The sequence below is a fragment of the Solanum stenotomum genome, chromosome 7 (genome assembly GCF_019186545.1).
Source record: "Solanum stenotomum isolate F172 chromosome 7, ASM1918654v1, whole genome shotgun sequence".
NCBI lineage: Eukaryota > Viridiplantae > Streptophyta > Magnoliopsida > Solanales > Solanaceae > Solanum > Solanum stenotomum.
Window position 1 is genome coordinate 14447912 of NC_064288.1, and position 21655 is coordinate 14469566.

Below are 21655 nucleotides of genomic sequence, written 5' to 3' on the forward strand. Positions count from 1 at the left end.
GGCATGAACTACTCAACTCAAGGACTCAATGATACTTCTCATCTCAAGACTACTCGACTCATAGGGTTCATGCAGAATTATGGATATGAACTACTCAACTCAAGGACCTTTATGGGCAACATGTAGTAGTCCCATGACTAGGAATATAATCTCAAAAGGATTAGGAACTCAATACTCAAGACTTAGAACTTGAAAGTACTTTTCCTCTCAAAGATACTCAAATTATGGAGTTTACGCAGAATTATGGGCATGAACATCTTGACTCAAGGATATAAATGATAATGTAGACTCATGAATACATTCTTCTCATTCTCATACTCACTTACTCAAGTCTTAAAACAATTTAAAAGTTATTGGAGAAGACTCATCTAAAAGACTCAAAGGGACTTTCTCGAACTTTACTCTTAACTCTTCCTTGAATTTGAATTATGGATTCAAGGGTTATAATTCATATTATGAATGATCTCTCGATGCTTAGATGTAGTTTATAGTAGTTAAAATCAATATGGAGTAAAGGTATACTTTAAAAGGACTTAGACAGAGCAAACGACAGAAAAAGGTGGGGGCATGCGACGCTAGCACACTGCTGGCACGAGGCACCCCCTAAACATCAGATGAAGCAACCTAGTGTAGTGCTGGGGCGCTGCCCCATCCCGTCTTATGCATGTGGGGCTCGCCGCTAGAGCCCTCCCCTAGAACAATGCGATGAATTTTTCTTCTTCAATTTTTGGCTCTAATTCGCCTAGAATCGAATGGTTTCTTCCCAACTTACTTATATTCTAATACGTAACATAAGTACAAAAAAATTTACTCAAAACTCCTAACTTTCCTCTCAAGAACTCATCAACCCATCCTAATTCAACAACGAAAACAATACTTCAAGAACAATAATCAAGAACTTAAATTTCTCAATATTTATGGATAGATTCGAAAAAGAAGCTCATGATTGGCGTGTGGTTGAACGAACCCAACACTATGGAAACTTACATACCTCTTAGTAAAAAATCATTGGCAAAATCCCTGGAAGAATTGCAAAAATGTTGAACGCTCTTCCTTTTCTCCTCTTTTCCTCTTCTTGAACTCCTCACAAAACCCTAAGCGTAATTTATGAATAACTTAAACTGATTCCAATCAGTTTAGACTCTTAAATCCCTACTAAAAATGCTTAAATCCGATTGGGGAATGAAAGGACCAAAACACTTTTTATATTTTTTGGGTAACTTTCCTTAATTGGACAGCCTAACTTCAAACGGGCATATCTCCCTCATATAAGCTCAAAAATTAGCAAACTCGATGGCGTTGGAAGAGGACTCAGAGGTCTTTGATTTGATTTCTTATGGGTCTCCTAACTCATCCTGTGCAAAAAGTTGTGATCATTCGAAGTTGACCCAAAACTTAAAAGAACTTAGGAATAACTTGAATGAACTCTCTTCTAAAACCCTTAGGGTATTTGGATTTATGAAAACTGACCCAAATCAGATTTGTCCCCAAAACATTACTAAAATTCGTTTTAAGTTGATTGGGTAAGGAAAATATCAAAATACCCCTCATATTTTCGGGTAACTTTCCTTAATTGGACAGTCCGACTTCAAACGGGCATATCTCCCTTATACGAGCTTGAAAATTAGAAAACTCAGCAGTGTTGGAAAGAAGATTCCAAGACCTTTCATTTGATATCTTATGCGTCTTCTAACCAGCTTGCTAAAAATTATGGTCGCTTGAAGTTGACCCAAAACTTAGAAGAACCTAGGAATGACTTGAAAGAATTCTCTTTAGCTCTTTTTGGAACTCAAGGTGCTACATCTAGCGACCTTAACACTTAAGAAAATTTAAATCCCTCGCTAAAATCTTACTCTCAACGAAGAATGGTTCAAGTCTTAGCTTAAAATTTTTTGGGGTGTTACAACTTTTTACCTTAAAATATCAGAAATTTTATCAAAATAGACAAAAAAAAAAGGTGCCTTTTCTCAACTTCAACTTCTTCACGTCAATCCTCTTCAATCGCATGTATATTTGTCAATCCCTTTCATCTTGTTGTTGTTGTTGTTGTTGTTGTTGTTGTTGTTTATCTTGCTTTATCTGCTAAATTATGTGCTTTTATTGAGAAGATCTATCAAGAAAAATTATGAAAAAAAAAAGATAAAAAAATATATATGTTTGAGTATTTTTGCATTGCATTTGTTTTGTTTGAGCTTTAAATTAACTCAAAAGATCATTATTGATAAGTATAAAAATCACTTTGTGTCCATTCTTAGGTTGGGTTCAGTGAACCCAAACTGATTGTTTCAGTCAACAACTTTCGTAGTTGTCCGGGCAACTACTGAAGTTGTTTATTGAAATAATTAAATATGTCTGTCAGTTGATGTCCAACAATTATCTATAGTTGTTCGGAAATAATAGAAGTTGGCTCAACACTAGTGCAGTTGTTCGACCATTGTGTTCTAATGTTGGTCAACTAATTACTTGTTAAGAAAAATAATATGATTATGGACAAATTACTAATTATTTGAATAAATAATTGAAGAATTATGAAAATTCCTAAAGCTACTAAAATTTTCTAACTATTGTTGATCGTTGTGAAACAACGAAATAGGTGTAAAAATAAGTGATCAATATTCTTTAGCGATTTCAAAGTTGTTTGGTGAATATCTCACTAGTTGAAATATTTTGTGATGTCTTAGGTATTGTGTCCACATATGGAAGATCAAATAATTATAGTAGTTGATTTACATGGTGAATGTGTAGAGAATCCTACTCGTTATACTTGATGATCAAAGGGTTGAGAAACACTACCAATAAAGATAAGCGAGAATGTTACATATAATGAGTTGGTTGAGAGCATTATTTCTAGGTTTGAGTTAAATTGTGATAAAGATGATCTCTCTATTACTTATATGCTTGGTTTCATTGAAAAGCTAAACGGAGCTCTTTCTAAGATAAGGGATGATTGTGATTTATGATTTTTTTGGATGATCGAAGTAGGCTCATTTAAAAAAAATATGTGGTTGAAAAGATAGCAGAGACAACAAATTCAGTTGCATTGTCATTGATGATCGAAGTAGGCCCATTGTGATTGGTGGTTGCGAGCAACAAAGCTTCAAAGTTGTAATAGATTTGAAATTAAACAGTACCACAACATTCACTCATGTGGGGCATAACATCTTACAAGTCATCATCCACATGCTTCAACATAGGTCGTTGCCGAATAAATGCTACCTAGTTTATTGAATGGAAAAGGCCCCTCAACAACTTATAATTTTTATAAGTTGTATATCCACAACTTCTAATGTTGTTGGACAAATGTAACAGTTGAAGGGATAAATCCTTCAAACAACTACATTAGTTGTCCAACAATATTAAAGAGTTGTCCAACGATATTGAAGAGTTGTCCAACGATATTGCAAGAGTTGTCCAACGATATTGGAGAGTTGTCTAACAACTTTGCATAGTTGTCTAATAATAATTGAAGACCAATCTAGTCATTTTGTAAATTATTAAGTTTAAACTAAGTCGTTTAATAATAATTGAAGATCGATCTAGTCATTTTGTGAATTATTAACTACTAAGTTGTTTAATAATAATTGAAGAACGATCTAGTCATTTTGTGAATTATTAATGATAAACTAAGTCGTTTAATAATAATTGAAGATCGATCTAGTTATTTTGTAAATTATTAAGTATAAACTAAATCGTTTAATAATAATTGATGATCGGTCTANTGAATTATTAACTACTAAGTTGTTTAATAATAATTGAAGATCGATCTAGTCATTTTGTGAATTATTAAGTATAAACTAAGCCGTTTAATAATAATTGAAGAACGATCTAGTCATTTTGTGAATTATTAATGATAAACTAAGTCGTTTAATAATAATTGAAGATCGATCTAGTTATTTTGTAAATTATTAAGTATTAAACTAAATCGTTTAATAATAATTGATGATCGGTCTAGTATTTTTATAAATTATTAAGTATAAACTAAGTCGTTTAATAATAATTGAAGATCGATCTAGTCATTTTGTAAAGTATTAAGTACTAAGATGTTTAATAATAATTGAAGATCGATCTAGTCATTTTGTGAATTATTAAGTATAAACTAAGCCGTTTAATAATAATTGAAGATAGCTCTATTCGTTTTGTAAATTATTAACTATAAACTAAGTCGTTCAAAATAATTAAAGATCGATCTAGTCATTTTGTGAATTATTAATTATAAACTAAGTCGTTTAATAATAATTGAAGATCGATTTAGTTATTTTGTAAATTATTAAGTATAAACTATGTCGTTTAATAATAATTGATGATCAATCTAGTCTTTTTATAAATTTTTAAGTATAAACTAAGTCATTTAATAATAATTGAAGATATATCTGGTCATTTTGTGAATTATTAAGTATAAACTAAGTCGTTCAGTAATAATTGAAGATCGATCTAGTCATTTTTTGAATTATTAATTATAAACTAAGTCGTTTAGTAATAATTGAAGATCGATCTAGTCATTTTTTGAATTACTAAGTATAAACTAAGTCATTTAAGTCATTTTGTGAATTATTAAGTATAAACTAAGTCGTTTAATAACAATTGAAGATCGATCTAGTCATTTTGTAAATTATTAAGTATAAACTAAGTCGTTTAATAATAATTAAAGAACGATCTAGTCGTTTTGTGAATTATTAGTTATAAACTAAGTCGTTTAATAATAATTGAAGATCGATCTAGTTATTTTGTAAATTATTAAGTATAATCTAAATCGTTTAATAATAATTGATGAACGGTCTAGTCTTTTTATAAATTATTAAGTATAAACTAAGTCGTTTAATAATAATTGAAGATCGATCTGGTCATTTTGTAAATTATTAAGTATAAACTATGTTATTTAATAATAATTGAAGATCGATCTAGTCATTTTTTGAATTATTAAGTATAAACTAAGTCGTTTCAGTCATTTTGTGAATTATTAAGTATAAACTAAGTCGTTTAATAATAATTGAAGATCGATCTAGTCATTTTGTAAATTATTAAGTACTAAGACGTTCAATAATAATTGAAGATCGATCTAGTCATTTTGTGAATTATTAAGTATTAACTAAGCCGTTTAATAATAATTGAAGATAGCTCTATTCGTTTTGTAAATTATTAACTATAAACTAAGTCGTTCAAAATAATTAAAGATCGATCTAGTCGTTTTGTGAATTATTAATTATAAACTAGGTCGTTTAATAATAATTGAAGATCGATTTAGTTATTTTGTAAATTATTAAGTATAAATTATGTCGTTTAATAATAATTGATGATCAATCTAGTCTTTTTATAAATTATTAAGTATAAACTAAGTCATTTAATAATAATTGAAGATATATCAAGTCATTTTGTGAATTATTAAGTATAAACTAAGTCGTTTAGTAATAATTGAAGATCAATCTAGTCATTTTTTGAATCATTAATTATAAACTAAGTCGTTTAGTAATAATTGAAGATCGATCTAGTCATTTTTTGAATTATTAAGTATAAACTAAGTCGTTTAAGTCATTTTGTGAATTGTTAAGTATAAACTAAGTCGTTTAATAATAATTGAGGATCGATCTAGTCATTTTTGAATTATTAAGTATAAACTAAGTTGTTTAATAATAATTGAAGATCGATCTAGCTATTTTATTAATTATTAAGTATAAACTAAGTCGTTTAATAGTAATTGAAAATTGATCTAGTCATTTTATAAATTATTAAGTATATACTATGTCGTTTAATAATAATTGAAGATCGATCTAGTCATTTTGTGAATAATTAAGTATAAACTAAGTCGTTTAATTATAATTGAAGATCGATGTAGTCATTTTGTGAATTATTAAGTATAAACTATGTCGCTTAATAATAATTGAAAATCAATCTAGTCATTTTGTGAATTATTAAGTATAAATAAAGTCGTTTAATGATAATTGAAGATCGATCTAGTCATTTTGTGAATTATTAAGTATAAACTAAGTCGCTTAATAATAATTAAAGATTGATCTAGTCGTTTTGTAAATTATTAAGTATAATCTAAGTTGTTTAATAATAATTAAAGATCGATCTAGTCATTTTGTGAATTATTAAGTATAAACTAAGTCGTTTAATAATAATTGAATATCGATCTAGTCATTTTGTGAATTATTAAGTATAAACTATGTCGTTTAATAATAATTGAAAATTGATCTAGTCCTTTTGTAAACTATTAAGTATAAACTAAGTTGTTCATTAATAATTGAAGATCGATCTAGTTATTTTGTTAATTATTAAGTATAAATTAAGTCGTTTAATAATAAATGAAGATCGAACTAGTAAATATAAACTAAGTAATTTAATAACAACTAAAGCAATTGCAGGAACAACTGAACTAATTGTAGGAACAACTATAGCAGTTGCACGGAACAACTGAAGGAATTGTACAGACGACTAAACAGTTACACGAACAACTGAAGCAGTTGTCCAAACAACTAAACAATTGTATGAAGAACTTAATAATCGTTGAGACATTTGAAATACTGAAGCAATAACATGGATAATGAAGCAGTTGTGTCACGTCCCGAGCCTACACCCTGGACGCGACCAGCACTCGAGAACCATCATTGGTCCCATGCGAACCCTTGGCCTGAATTAACTCTTAGTGGAAGACTTACTCAACATAGAATAAACTAAAACAAAAGCTTTAACTCAGATAACTACTTAGAATATTTAAAGAAACATTCACTAGCCAAAGTGGAAACTCAAGTCTCAACCTAAACTAAATGAAAATGAAAAGACTCGGGAACTAGTGTCTATCTATATATGAAGCCTCTAATAACTGAGATGGACGTCGGGACAAGACCCACGACATCCTAATAACAAAATCAAATGACTGAAACGAAACAAGGGATCCTCCAAAAAGCAAGGAGGCTCACCAACAACTCTGAAGCTCAATTGGATCAACGAAGCGCTGAATGCTGATCCTAGTTACCTGTATCTGCATCATAAAAGATGCAGGACAAATGGCGTCAGTACATGGAATGTACGAACATGTGAGGGGAAATATAAACAAGACATAAACTTGAACTGGGATTGAAAGAAACACTTACCTTGTCTCAACTTTACTCAACTTATTTCAAAATTAAACAGTAAATATAGATGCAGTATAAAGAAAAGCTTTAAACAGTAGATAAACAACTTATTGCTTTTGAAAATACAATGCAAACTCTGTTTGTACATATAAAGATACTAAATAAGTCTGTGGGAGTTTCTCTAACCGACAACCATCACTATGAGCTATATGATGATACAACATCTAGCCCACATTACTAGAACTGTCCTATACTTTGCCGGGGTATAGAACCTACTACTATGTGGATCTACTAGTATATGCTAAATAAGCATTAAGGAATCATCTAAGAAGTATGACCCCTTTCTACCCACGTTGGCTATATGGTTTATGGAGACTTTGAGTTATCTCAACTCGTCCCCATATCGGTGCTCAATACTACTACCAAAACATAACTAACTCATATGTTTAAAAACATAACTCTTTTTGTGGTTTGAGATTATTACTCAAAAAGTCTTTCTCTTAAAAGAGATGGTACTTATAAAACTGCTCATGAAAATTCTTTTTGGAAATCAGTGTTTCCTCTCATCTTAAATGAAACATTTACTCTTGGGAATACTTAGTTCCCATATATCAGTTTAAACAAAATGAACTCGGCTCTACTCTTCCTCAAACTTAATGCTTAAGTCTTAAAAAAAATTTAAACAATTGTAAAAGACTTTTTGAAAAGACTCCAAGAACTCTCTAGACTTGACTCTTAGCTCTACCTTGAATTGGAATTGTGGATTCAAGGATTATGATCTCATGTTTTGGATGATCTCTCGATGTTTAGACGTACCTTAGAGTGTAGAAATAACTAGAAAAAATAGGTACGACTCTAGGGAACTCAAACGAAGAGAAGTGAGAAAGGGTAGAGGTCCTGGCGACCCTGGCGTACTCAGTGGTGCAGGGTGCCACACCCTGAACTACAGAAAGAAGGTTGGGGCGCACTGAGTGGCTCGGCGCCCCAGAGCCAAAACTACTGAACACTTTATTTGGCACACTGAGTGGCGCGATGCTCCATACTCCTACCCATAAAACCCGACAAATTTTCTTACTCGTGTTTCGATCCTAATTCACCTAGAATCGATTGGTTTCTTTCCCAATCACTTAGATTCGAATACCCAACAAAAGTACACACAAATCTACTAAAAAACAACCTTAAAACCCATACGATTATCTCAAGAACTCATCAAAACCCCAACAATCAAAATTAGGAAAAAAACTTCAATAAAACTCATCTAGAACTCAAATCCTTAAATTTCAAGAACGAAATTACGCTGAATTAATCACGAGTCAGTGGACGAACCAAATGCTATGTGAACTCACATATCTCTTAGGGATCAAACCCTTGGCGAAATCTGCAACGAAATACTCAAGAACTTGACAAACGCTTGACTTTTCTCCTTTTCTCCTCTTCTTGAACTTTTCTCAAAACCCTAGCGTATTTTAGGATTTGTAAAACTGAATCAAATCAGTTTAGACCCCTAAATATTACCAATTTTAGTTTTAAGTTGATTGGGTAAGGAAAAGACCAAAATATCCCTCTTGAATTCGCGTAACTTTCCTTAAATAGATAGCCCAACTTCAATCAGTCATATCTCCCTCATACTAGCTTAAAAATTGACAAACTCAGTTGCGTTGGAAAAAGGATTCCAAGACCTTTAATTTGATATTGTATGGGCCACCTAACTCATCTTGTACGGAAAGTTATGATCGTTTGAAGTTGACCCAAAACTCATACTTAGCATAAATTGCAAATTTTCAGATTTTTACTCTTTCCAAAATAGTTCTTTCTAATTCTAGTTCTTTCAAATGCTGAGGTGTTACAAGTTGCAGAGACAATTAAACTAGTTGATAACAAATACACAAAAACTAAAATAATTATATCAAAAACTAACACACAAAAATAGTTGATAACAAATACTCAAAATACAGATTCAAATGTTTAAAAATCAAGTATAAAAACCATCTTCATACACAACTACTCTCTCAAGGAGTTAATTCCTTCTCAAGCACCACAACAACATATTTCATCATCAAATTGTCCACCTCATTAGTTCATTTCCATCCCAACAAGTAGGTGATGAATAAAAACACAACCATAAGGTCCACATGCCGCACAAAAATTGTTACTTGGCACATCCTTTAGACACTATGTTACGACTCAGGGGTACCCTTTAGATGTAACAAGACGTACAAAACTCCAAGAAGTCTCATACAATTCCCTTAGCATATCATAACATAAGATAATAGAAAGTGGTGCGGAAATTTAAAACATTTTTCCAATACAATCGAATTCTCATAAAATGAAGCGGAAGTCTTTAACATTGTCTCAAACCATCTGGTACATGAAAGTCTTAGGGACACAACCCATACAACAATTCTAAACCATAAAATAAAGACATAAAGGAAAGGTTGTCAAATCCTCGATGCTATGAGGACTCACCAAATTTTTACTTGCTTGCTATACTAAGATCCTAGCAACGGGAGTGGAAGTCATTATCGTCAGACCCTACATTTGATAAGAATGTAGGCAACAGTATGTGTTAGTACAATAAAGTACTAAATATGATGGCTAGCATAAATCATCAACATAAGCATAATATAGGCATTAGTCAACATAAGAAATATACCATAATCATAAGAGATAACAACATAGTCATAGGCATAGTTAATGCATCTAGATCAACATAATATAAGAGAATCGCTTCATAAGTAACCTCAAAGCATACTTGTGCAATGCATAGATAAGACCCCATAATCTCACCCATGCTAAGTACCACGTTAGGCCATCATACATCTTTATCCTCTTTTGATCTCATCCTTAGCTTATTTCTCATAGACAAGGGAACTTTCACCTTTAGTCAAACATATCAAGGAAGGAAAATATAGCAACAATCCAAACTAAGCATACATCATATAAGAAAATCTCATATAAAAACATACTTACAATACTTTCTTGAAGTATCCTTGTTTCATCATAATCATACTTTTTGGTTAGGGACTAGTCCCTCTTTTAAAACCTTTGAATACTATGAGATACTTCTTTAAGCACATCTTAGTTCCTCATTACTTTGAACACTTCAAGGTACTTACTTAAGCACATCTTAGTTCATCTTTAATTTGAACACTATGAGATGCTTCTTCAAGCATGTCTAAGTTCATCATTATATGAAAACTATGAGATGTTTCCTCAAGCATGTCTTAGTTCATTCCTACTTAAACACTTCGAGATACTTCTTTAAGCTCGTCTTAGTTCATTCTTAATGTTGTTGTAATTGGGATATAGCCTTAACCGACATGAGACCATGTGAACTATCACATAATCCCTCTCGGTGTTACCCACATCGTAAAGTGTTGACCTACTTGCCTAAGGTAGAACCATACTTTTAGCTTAGGTGGATCCATTAGCTAAACATCCTACGGGGGCACGTAGTTTATGGGATACGGAGATTGCTACTTGAAACCCAGACTCCAGTAGGTGAAGGCTTCCGTCTCATGAGACATACTTTGGGAAATCGGGACTCTATTAGGTGAACGTTCCCATTTTGGAAGCCCGAACTCAACTATGTGTGAGCCTTTATCTCATTTCAATATCCACTCGGTGCTTGGCCTAAATCCCACAAGATAGTTATCAGGTCTTGCTTAACTCAAGTCTCATGGAAAGATGTCCTTGATAATCAATCCAAGTTAATTCATTAGAATAACTCTTTAAACTATGCATGAGTAACTATCACCATCCATGATCACTTTTACTCTTAGATTCAATTAGGTGAGAAAAGTCTTTCGACCTTAGAATCTTCCTTTAGTAAGGAAACCTTTCACATCATATTCATTATGTTTTCATGAGAATAATGTTTCAATCAACACAACCACAATATCATAATCATGGACACTTTACTCTCAAAGTGCTCTTAAAGCATTTACATAGATTTCATGAAGACATGTATAATTTCATACATTCATAATATAGGTCATGTGGGTGAAGTCCTTCCACAACAATACCATATACAACTAAATATGCATATAAGCTTCACTCTCAAAGCCTTACTACTCATAGTTCATCATGTTAGTCTTTTACCCCCAAAGCGCTAGAAATCACATTCATACTAAAAGGCTTACTCTCAAAGCAATACTTCTCATGATCATCATACATGCCTAGTTCTCAAGATATTCTAACTACATGTTTCATTTTTAAGCAATTCTAATTATATATCATCACATAGACTCAATCTCAATCACTACTAGTCATAATTCATTATATAAGCTTTAATCTAATCAATTCATATCTATATGCTTTACTCTTAAGAAATTCATATCTAGGTGCTCTAATATCAAGCAATTCACAAAGTAATTCATCAATCTTAGAAGATCACATCTAATCCCTCAATTTCCCCTTTCATGGCATAATACTAAACTATATCAATTTCACCTTAGAATCTTAGGTTAATCAAGAATACATGTATATTCATACGAAAAACATGTAATTCCATCATAAACAATCATAAATGGTCATAAACAATCATAATCCACTCTATTGGATCATAACCCATAACATTAGAGGAAACCCTAGATTGACTTGTGGAATTCTTCTTCTAAATTAGGGAAAACAAGGGGGCTTCATGAATGAAAGGAATCCATGAATGAATAAGCCATCATACCTTGATTACAGTGCCAAAAATCTTGAAACAATGGAGACTTGACTTGACCTAGCTTAATCCTCCTCTTCTTCTTCACTATCTAGAGAGAGAATATTTGAGAGGGAAATGGGTTCTTTTTTGGTAATTTAGAAATAATGACTTGGATGACTTAATTAGGGGTCTAAAGTATTTATATAGCTGTTCTAAATTAGGCTAAAACAACATCACTTAATATTAATTAAAACCAGAAAACCCAAGGTGCCCTTAAACTAAACCATCAAAAATGCTCCCAAGCCTGAACCACGAACCCATGACCTACGAACCGTGTATGGAGCCACGTCCCGTCCTGGTTGGGCATGGTTCATGGTCAGAGATTATTGACCCATCCACGAGACCTCCACCCACGAGGCATTGATACGCTCAAATTACACCTTTATTAAAGAAGTATAAGAGGTTGTCGTCAAATAAAGAACCCAACTTGTAGGTTAGGGTCGATCCCACGAGAAATATGCTTCAAACTTAAACTTAACTCACTATTATATCCATTTAGTCAAACTATTTCTGAAATAAGTAATTAAGGGGGGGGGGGGGTTGTAAACAAATAACTGATTGTTGTTTAAGTAACAAGTGAGCAGGATTCAAACCTTAAGTTATCCATATGAGAGAGAAACTAGGGTGTATGTGTTCCCCATAAGCTCTTAACGCGGTATCCTAATAATAGTAATCATTTCCTAGTGTTTTACATGAAAAGTTGGTAAGATAGGTATCCCTAGGTGATTGGTCCTCCAAATAGGGAATTTCACTATGCACATTGGTTCGACTACGAGTGTATATTTTACTAACCCTTACATTTACCTCAGATTAGATATCACATCAATGTATGGCTTAGTTTTCACCCTCGCACCAATTGACATTAGACTATTAGATACCATCCACTAAATCTCTAATGTTAATTCTTTTCTCATTAACTACCTCCTTGGTACGACAAGTAGCAACGAGGGGAGTTCTAACGTTAGCCACCGTTAAAAGGACTTCTAAGAGAAATAATTACCAATACATGCATAAACATTATTCAAGAATTACTTGATTATTATTCATACGTTGTTAATTGCTCATTGTTCCCACAATCCTAGTTGTGGATTTAGCTACTAATGCTGGAAAGAACATAATTCATGTTTTGATAAAGAGAATTCATGAACTTACGATTAGAGTAGAAGAAACCCAAAATCTCCAATTGAATTTAAAAGTCAAAATCTTGTAAAATGAAATCCGGAAATCAAATTGCTAAAGTTGCAAGTTAATTCCACAAATTACCAAGAACTAAAAGTAAATAATAATGTCTAACCCCCAAAAATGAGGTTTACATACCCTATTTGTAGAAAAACATGCCCTAACAAAAAGGAAACAAAATAAGGAAATAAACTTCTGGAACGCGGCATCAATCGACGACTCGACCTACGGACCGTGGGTCGACCTACGGTCCATACGTCCCCTTCCATTGGTCAACACTTAGAACTTTTCAGCAGTGCCTGAAACCTTCACTCTCAGATCATCAACGACGGACGTGCAGGATGGACTGCAGGTTGATCTACTATCTGTGGGTTCTCTTTAATGACTCCACACTTTGGATTTTTCATCAGGTACTGGAACTTGAACTCTCTGAACCCATTCAACAGAAGTGCAGGACTGCCCGTGGGTCGACCTATGGTCCGTCAATCACTTCGTAATTACACACTTGGTCAGAATTCCCTAATGATCCATCCATGCCTACCTATCGACGGGCCGTCAAAGGACCTACAGTCATGGGTCATATCCGTGGGTGGCTCCTTATGCATACTTTCAACTGTCATCTCACTCAACTACGTCCATGCCCGTTTCCTGCAAACATAACACATAAAACATTATTTTCTAATACAAAATGGCCCTAGACACACACAATCCTTAAGTGAAATGTATCAAAAATACCGTAAACTCACGGTATATCAACACCCTCAAGTTAAACTTGTCGTTTTTCCTTAAGCGACACACTAACACTCTAAACAACATTGTGTAGAACAAGATATACAAAATCAAGCAATCACATGGCCTTTCAATCCATCCTATTTCCTTAGTGCAAATCTCTTCATTTAGGCTCAACAAGCTAACTCATACGGATCAAAACATGACATAGAAAGACCAACAGACATCACAACATATACCTTTTACAATCAACAAGGTATCAAATTCTCCAACAATGTAACTAGTGCCCTCACTTCAAAAAAATCCTTTCTCATACACAATAGATATGAGCCTTTCAAGTTTTTTGTTAGGATTCATTCAACACTCACGCTCAGAATTGACTTCAAGTATAGTTAGTTCTCAATATCATAGGATTTCCCTTATTTTCACTGCTTAAACTTTCCAAACTAATTGCTTGGATCACTATAGGACTTTATTTGCTTGTAACGTAAGCTCAGGGTCAGGTGTGGTACTTTTGGGTACTTTTTTGTGACTTTCTGCCCTCTTTGACATTACATTGACTTTTTACCTCTTTTCTCAGCCTATGTTTGACATCCTTTCATTTTACTTTCTTTCCCTTTGACTCTTTTCAACACAGATGTGACTTTTGACTTTGTGGCTCTTATTTTTCACTTTCTTCTTTTTCTTTCACTATATTTTTCTTTATTTTTTTCAGCACTTTTGTTATTCATCTTTTGCTTTTTTTGCACAAAGTCATATCTTTTTCTTTTCTGTGTCTCTCTTCAACACACAACTCTTTTCATACCCTTTTTCTTTCGGTTTCCTTTTTCACAGCCACCCTCAACTTATGTGTTTAGCATGAGTTGAGGTGCACAATATTCGATGTCGGACCAGGGCCAAGATTAAGGTAACTTTTGAATTAGCCACCCTTAACTTAGGCTTTTGGCCTAAGTCAAAGTGCACATGTCCAAGGAGGGACCGGGGCCAAAATAATTATTTTAGGGAAAGTGAGTTAGGTGAATTGAAAGAAGTGGTCTATCTTAGGCTCAAACATTTGGATCAAAGGGAACATTGATTTCATTTGGTTGGATCATTTTAGGCTTTAGTGGACTAATTTGAATAAGGGCCTATGATCATTTCCCAACTTCTAGCCTAGATTATCTTAGCAGGAACAACGGGGAAAGTTCTAGATTGGCACACACTATATGAACATTTAAGCTTTCCTCACACACACTTGGCACATTGTTTTATTATCAGATTATTTGATTACCCAGTTCAATTTTTAGCTTAAGTCATGAGGTCAAATCGATTCCTTATCAAGTCACATTGAGATCCAGCACATTCAACTTATCAAGCTTAAAGATCTAGCACATTTCACACTTTTTTGGACAAGGATCATTTTTCTCATGCTTTTTATGTCATCATGCTTTCATTTTTCTACTTACTCCTACACATACATTCCTAAACATGCCGATTCAACAGAAATTAAAACAGTCTCTTAGGGGAAAAGAACATAGGCAAGAAAACCTCAAGAGAGGATTATGAGTTGGGTTACTCAGACTTTACCCTATCACTCATAATCCATTTACCCCACTCCCAACAAAATAAGGTGCAATTGCCCTCAATGAACAGAAAGAAAAAAAATAAAGCATGGGGTGAATGTGAAGCAAACCTGTGGTGCAAATGCACCGAAGACCTCTAAAGAAGCAGGTGGGTTCAGTTTCCCAGAGTCCACTGGATCAACACTCGAAACACCCTCAGTAATGCTCCCATCTACTATCCCAACACTCTTAGTAGTGCTCACATCAACTCTCCCAGCACTCTCAGTAGTGCTCACACTGGTGGATGGGACAACTCTTATCTCTCTAGCCCACAACTGTCTCATCTCCTCATCTAGTAGTGACGCCCTCGTGGCCTCCTTTAACTACTGGCACTCTTTCTGTTTTAATCGCTTGGCCTTAGCATCATCAGAAGTACAACCAGAGCGGGGACACTTCCCAATAGCACGGGAAGAATTGGTTGGCGGCATAGCATTGCCGAATAGGATAGTCATCACCACCTCATCAACTGGTGTCGTAGGGGCAGACTTTGGCTCAGTCTCCGAGGGAGCTAGGAATCCTATTGGAAGGTGAACACATTAATGGTCAGGGTTGGCCTCTCCAACACAAGCAACTCAAAGACATCTAGGCGTTTATCAACAACCTGAACCTTCTGCTCTATCATCCGTTTCATCCTCGCCTAAGACTCTTCTATGGACCGCTGCATCCATTGCTTCATATGCTGAAACAAGGTGGCCATTTGCGTCTCTAGCTTTTGGACTTAGGCTAGAGGGATGGTGGTGGAACCTGAAGAATGAGTCGCTCTGGATGAGCTAGGGGCCTGTTTGGCGGCCGAAGATGGAAGAGCCCAGGCATCCGCTGTAGTGGATGGGGAGGCAGTGTCATCAATATGCATCTGCTCCATATTTGCTACAAGGTCATCTCAAAATGGTGGCACCTCAACTTGTGGCTCCCTATGAGGTGAATCTACATTGGCCTCATCCCGAATAAGGTCGATATCTAGAGTCTTGGTTTCTTGAAGCAACCGGTCACAATGCCATACTGGTGCAGATACATCCTTGCATAACTAGAAGATGAGGCATGGGAAGGTCAAGGTGGTGGTGGCCTTGAAGGCCCTCTCATGGATCTTTACAATTAATATGCGGGCAAAGTCTATCTCAAGCCGCTACCATCACTGCTCGGTCCCATGTGACTACATTGTCCACCTGAGTAGGGGACACACGATTTTGCACCAGCAGCCAGAAGATTTTAGCAGAAAAACTCAATGTCGTCTTCTTGATACCCAAGCTCGGATTCTGGACCCACTCGGCATGCTCTCCGTTCGTAGAAATATGCCAGGCCAGCCATCTCACAAGGGACTCCCTCTGCTCGGCATTCCTCTGAAATGCCCTACTCTGAATAATTCCCATCCGATAGTCGAACTTTGTTGTATTGATAGATATAGTGTGGTATGGGCCATATATAAAAATGCGCAGGGTGGTCTCTGAGATGTCAACAGTGCAACCCCATACTAGTGTGGCCTCAAGTGGATGTTGAGTTGCGGGCTTAGCCCGTTTGCTAATGGGGTTTCTCACAGTAGCCGCATAGGAAGTATAGAACCCCCAGACTATCTTCTCGCTTAGGACCCTGGGCTCTATGCCATCCACTCACACCTGTGCCTTCGAAAAAGATCGTGGATGACGGGAGCGATGTAGAGGTTGCCTGTGAGAACCCGTCACTCCTCCGTGACTAATTTGGCAATCTTATCGTGCTCATTCATCATGCAAGCATCTGTGTAAATCTAGTACTGGCCCTCGACACACCACTTGTTTGGCTCTGTAGAAACCACAAGAGGCTAAGAACGGGTGGAGGGTACTAAGGTATATTACGTACTATCAGACTCGTATGAAGAGGCAGTGCTGCCGCTAGGGCAGGAGCTGAATCCGGATAGGGACTCTGAGCTGGCCTGTGATTCGATTGGTGTGGCCCCCTCCTCAGACTGGGGGGCAGTGACCACGTCGGAGCTCACCTACCGGGGTCAGTTTGGTATAGTGCATGGAGCAGTAGGGGAGGTCCTGGTGGAAGGTGCAATGTACTCCCCATTTGTATCATCATCGAGTATCCTGAAAGAGGAAGCAACAAATTTTGATTTACCCTTGGAGGCGTAGGTCAGAACTTGCTTCGGAGCCATGGTACCTTTGGAAGATTAGTTAGTACTTAGTACCAAAATAGTGCAATAATACTCATGGAATAATTTTAGAACAAGTATCGGACCAAAACAAAAAATAAAAAAATTATTGGACAGTAGCTGAACTGTCGACCTACTGTGGGTACCGACGGTCCGTCGATGTAACTACGGCTCGTGGGCCCTCCCTTAGGTTAGAGTACCCAAAATTGGGTCTCTGATGTGGGAACAATGGATGTACAGAACTGTCCGTCGATGGATTGACGGACCGTAGTACCGTGTTTCGACACTTAGTGAAAACTCTATGTGCTACTGACCCACGAACTTGATCTACGGTCCATAGGGTGACCTACGGTCCGTAGACGGGGTCTCGTGGGTCAGTTTTGTGCCAGGTTTCAGACATGACTCACACTTTACTTGTTATTTCATCAATCAATCATTCAACCTAGGTCTAATCATGCATTTTAACACAGTATATGGTAGTTCTTCATCCTTAAGGTTCCGACTACACACNATGTAACTACGGCTCATGGGCCCTCCCTTAGGTTAGAGTACCCAAAATTGGGTCTCTGATGTGGGAACCATGGATGTACAGAATGGTCCGTCGATGGATTGACGGACCGTAGTACCGTGTTTCGACACTTAGTGAAAACTTTATGTGCTACTGACCCACGGACTTGATCTACGGTCCATAGGGTGACCTACGGTCCGTAGACGGGGTCTCGTGGGTCAGTTTTGTGCCAGGTTTCAGACATGACTCACACTTTACTTGTTATTTCATCAATCAATCATTCAACCTAGGTCTAATCATGCATTTTAACACAATATATGGTAGTTCTTCATCCTTAAGGTTCCGACTACACACAACTCAACTTTTTAACGTACCAAAACTAGGAACCCTAAGTCAAAACATCCAATTTAGACCATTTACTCTAATTTAGTTGGTTTTAATTAACTACACACTCGCATACCATCATACCTAGGGTTTTTCTAACTTATAATTCAACATCCAAACACGAAACTAACAACCCAAGGTCAAGTTCATTAATGTGATTTCAAATGAAACAATGAAGTAATTCAAAGTTTGAGAGAAATCTAGATACCTTACAAGTAATCACCGATGATGACTGTGTGTTTCAATGATATTCGTGACCCTTTGCTAGCCTTTCGACACCAAACCCGGACTTTGGAATCGTTGGGGAGGAAGAGTAGAAGTGGGGATTGATTTGGGAGAGAAAATGGGATTTATAGGATTTGGGGAATTGATGTGGGTATTGATATGGGAGTTATGACAGTGATTTGGGGGATTTAGAAAGTTGAAAAATGGTTGGGAGGGGGGGGGGGATATGGGCATGGGAAGTGTTTAAAAATGAAAGGTTTTATTTTATAAGGGGTCCGGGTCAGGTCAAGCAAATCCTAGTTTTGGACCCACGAGACCCTATCTACGGTCTGTGGGTCGACCTACGGAATATAGGTCTTGTCCATAGGTGACTCTAGTACTTGGAGAAATTTAGAGCACTTACCTAGGATCTACGGACGTCATTCACGGTCCGTGGATGGACCAACGAACCATCGATGGGGTTCGTAGACCACCGCACAGCCTTATTTTGTAGATTTTGCTTTTTGTCCCTGTACACGTAGCAACTATTAGGACTTTCTTTTTACATTTTCTAGAAACTTTTTAAACATGGACCCTATTCTATATCTAGCCAATACCAATACAAAAATAAAATACATATCTAGAAAACTACAAAAATCAAAATAAACGAAGAAGACTCCTATATCGAAAAGAAAATTCTATAGTTGGCTAGATTGTACATATTTGGCTGCCTCTAAAGTAGCGCTTGATTTAACGTCGCGGCACGACGTAGAAACCTTGATGACTCATACTTCTTTAACATAGTAGGCCTCAATCACTTCTTGCACACTCTTCGATTTCCCCATGTAGACTTTGATCCTCTGCCCATTCACTTTGAACCTTGTTCCCTCTTTGTTCTCGAGTTCTACCGCTCCATGTGGGAATACTTGTGTGACCCTAAATGGCCCGGTCCATTTGGACTTGAGCTTGCCAGGAAACAAGTGCAACCTTGAGTTAGATAGAAGCACCAGATCACCCACAACAAATTCACGCTTTTCAATCCTTTAATCATGATACTTCTTCATCTTCTCTTTGTACAAGGCTGAACTTTCATAAGCTTTAAGGCAAAAATCATCAAGCTCATTCATGTCAGTCAATCTTCGGATCGATGCAGCACCCCAATCCCAATTCAACTTCTTTAGAGCCCACATGGCCTTGTGCTCTAGCTCTACCCGCAAATGGCATGACTTCCCATATACTTGGTAGGGGAGCATACCTATAAGAGTCTTGAATGTGGTGTGATAGGCCCATAGAACATCATCAAGCCGGCTTGACCAATCTGTTATGTTGGCGTTCACAATTTTTGCAATGATTTGCTTTATCTCTCTATTAGACACTTCAAGTTGCCCACTAGACTGCAGATGGTAAGAGGTAGCTACATTGTGATGGACTCCATATTTTTCTAGCAGCGCTTTGAACAACTTATGACAAAAGTGGGAACTTCATCACTAATAATCGCCCTTGGTGTACCAAATCTGAAGAAGATACTCTTTTTTCAGGAATGCGGTGACACTCTTACCCTCATTGTTTGAATGCTCAATTGCTTCCACCCATTTCAATATATAATCAACCGTAACAAGAATATACTTCATCCCATGTGAACTCACAAATGGACCCATGAAGTCAAGGCCCTAAACATCAAATAACTCAATCACCAATATCAAATTCATAGGTAGCTCTTGCTTCTTTGAAATTCCTCCTTCTCTTTGGCAACGGTCACAAGACTTGGCGAAATCATGAGCATCTTGGTGGATGGTAGGCCAGTAATACCCACACTGCAAGATTTTATGCGCAGTCCGAATACCGCTATGATGTCCACTAACAGGCGATGAATGACATGCCTCTAGTATACTCATCATCTCTACTTTGGGGACACAACATTGAATAATCCCATCAGCACAGATACGAAAAAAGTAAGGTTCATCCCAAAAGAACTTCTTCACATCATGCATAAACTTTTTCCTCTAGTGGAATGACAAATCTGATGGAATTAAATCACTTGCCAAGTAGTTAGCAAAATCTACGAACCAAGGAATAAGATCAAAAGAAGCAGTCAATACCTGTTCATCTGGAATGCATTAAAAAGTGATGAAAATAGCGGCAAGCAATCTAGTGAAATGGAAAAAAGTAACAAGAGCAGCAGTGACCTATTAGGTGAAGAAAAAAGATATGAGAATAGCAACAATAATTCAAGGAAGAGGAAAAATATGATGAGAGTGATAGAGATAAATTAGGTAGAGAGGAAAAAAGTGATGAAAGTGGCAAAGATAAATCAAGTGGAGAAGAAAAAAGTGATGAAAGTGAAAGTGAGCAATCAAATGAAAAATAAGAAGAAGGTATTGAATCCTCTCTAAATTATGTTAAAATCATTTCCAATGGTACGTATAAATTTAAGACTCACTTGAATGATGCATGATTGTCCACTGATACTTTGAAGTGTTGCAGTACCTCTTTTTCTAGCAGCAGTTAAGCTCTCAATATTTTTTCTAGCATCTGGATTGGATGAAGATGTTCCAATTCTCTTCCTCTTATATTGACGCATTATATCTATACTAAAATTATTTAAAATTAGTAAATAGTATAAAATTAATTGAATAGGATCAGTAGAAAAGGAGTCATTGTAGGACACTAAACATCAATAATTATATTATTTGTCCTACAACTAATCAATTGATCAACAACTGTCGTAGATGTGGGAACAACTTCTCTAGTCGTCCGACAATTACAGGCAGTTAGTTGCTGGACAATTATGTATATGACAAATATGTCCAAATATTCCTACAAACAAATTCAGCAGTTGTCCAGACAACTACGAAACAATTGCGAAAGTTGTTGGTTGAAACAACTAAATTGAATTCACAAAATAATTTTATACTTACAGAAAAGCTTTTCTGGGTTAATTTCAAGTTCAAACGGAATAAATGCATTGCAAAATAACAAATCATAGGTAGATGATAATGATTTTCTTCTTTATGAAATCCTAGTTTTACTCTTTTGAAATAGAAAAGAGAAGAAAAATTCACCTTTTATGATTAGGAATAAAACACAATAGAAAATGTTTGATGATTTTGAAGTTGAAGATGAAGCAAAAAATTTGAAAAA

The 21655-nt window shown here is 35.7% G+C and overlaps 3 protein-coding genes across 4 annotated transcripts in view; 2 read left to right on the forward strand and 1 right to left on the reverse strand.

The window, feature by feature from the left end:
- The window catches only part of LOC125870580 (peptidyl-prolyl cis-trans isomerase FKBP15-1-like), a 1082853-nt gene that overhangs the window by 265342 nt on the left and 795856 nt on the right, over nt 1–21655 (forward strand). The window lies entirely within an intron of this gene.
- The window catches only part of LOC125870566 (U-box domain-containing protein 9), an 841044-nt gene that overhangs the window by 252094 nt on the left and 567295 nt on the right, over nt 1–21655 (forward strand). The window lies entirely within an intron of this gene.
- On the reverse strand, nt 19300–21095 carry LOC125869668 (uncharacterized). The gene is made up of 3 exons (XM_049550125.1): nt 20955–21095; nt 19592–19908; nt 19300–19501 (listed from the first exon to the last, which is right to left on the reverse strand). Exons 1-3 carry the CDS (start codon nt 21093–21095, stop codon nt 19300–19302), a joined length of 660 nt encoding a protein of 219 aa, XP_049406082.1.

Bases quoted from the DNA above. Each gene is read 5' to 3' on its own strand.
- LOC125869668 (XM_049550125.1), bottom strand. From the start codon at position 21,095: ATGCGTCAATATAAGAGGAAGAGAATTGGAACATCTTCATCCAATCCA. The intron at 19,909-20,954 runs GTGAGTCTTAAA...TACCATCTGCAG, and splicing joins GACAATCATGCATCATTCAA to TCTAGTGGGCAACTTGAAGT. The intron at 19,502-19,591 runs GTACAAAGAGAA...ATCTAACTCAAG, and splicing joins GCTTATGAAAGTTCAGCCTT to GTTGCACTTGTTTCCTGGCA.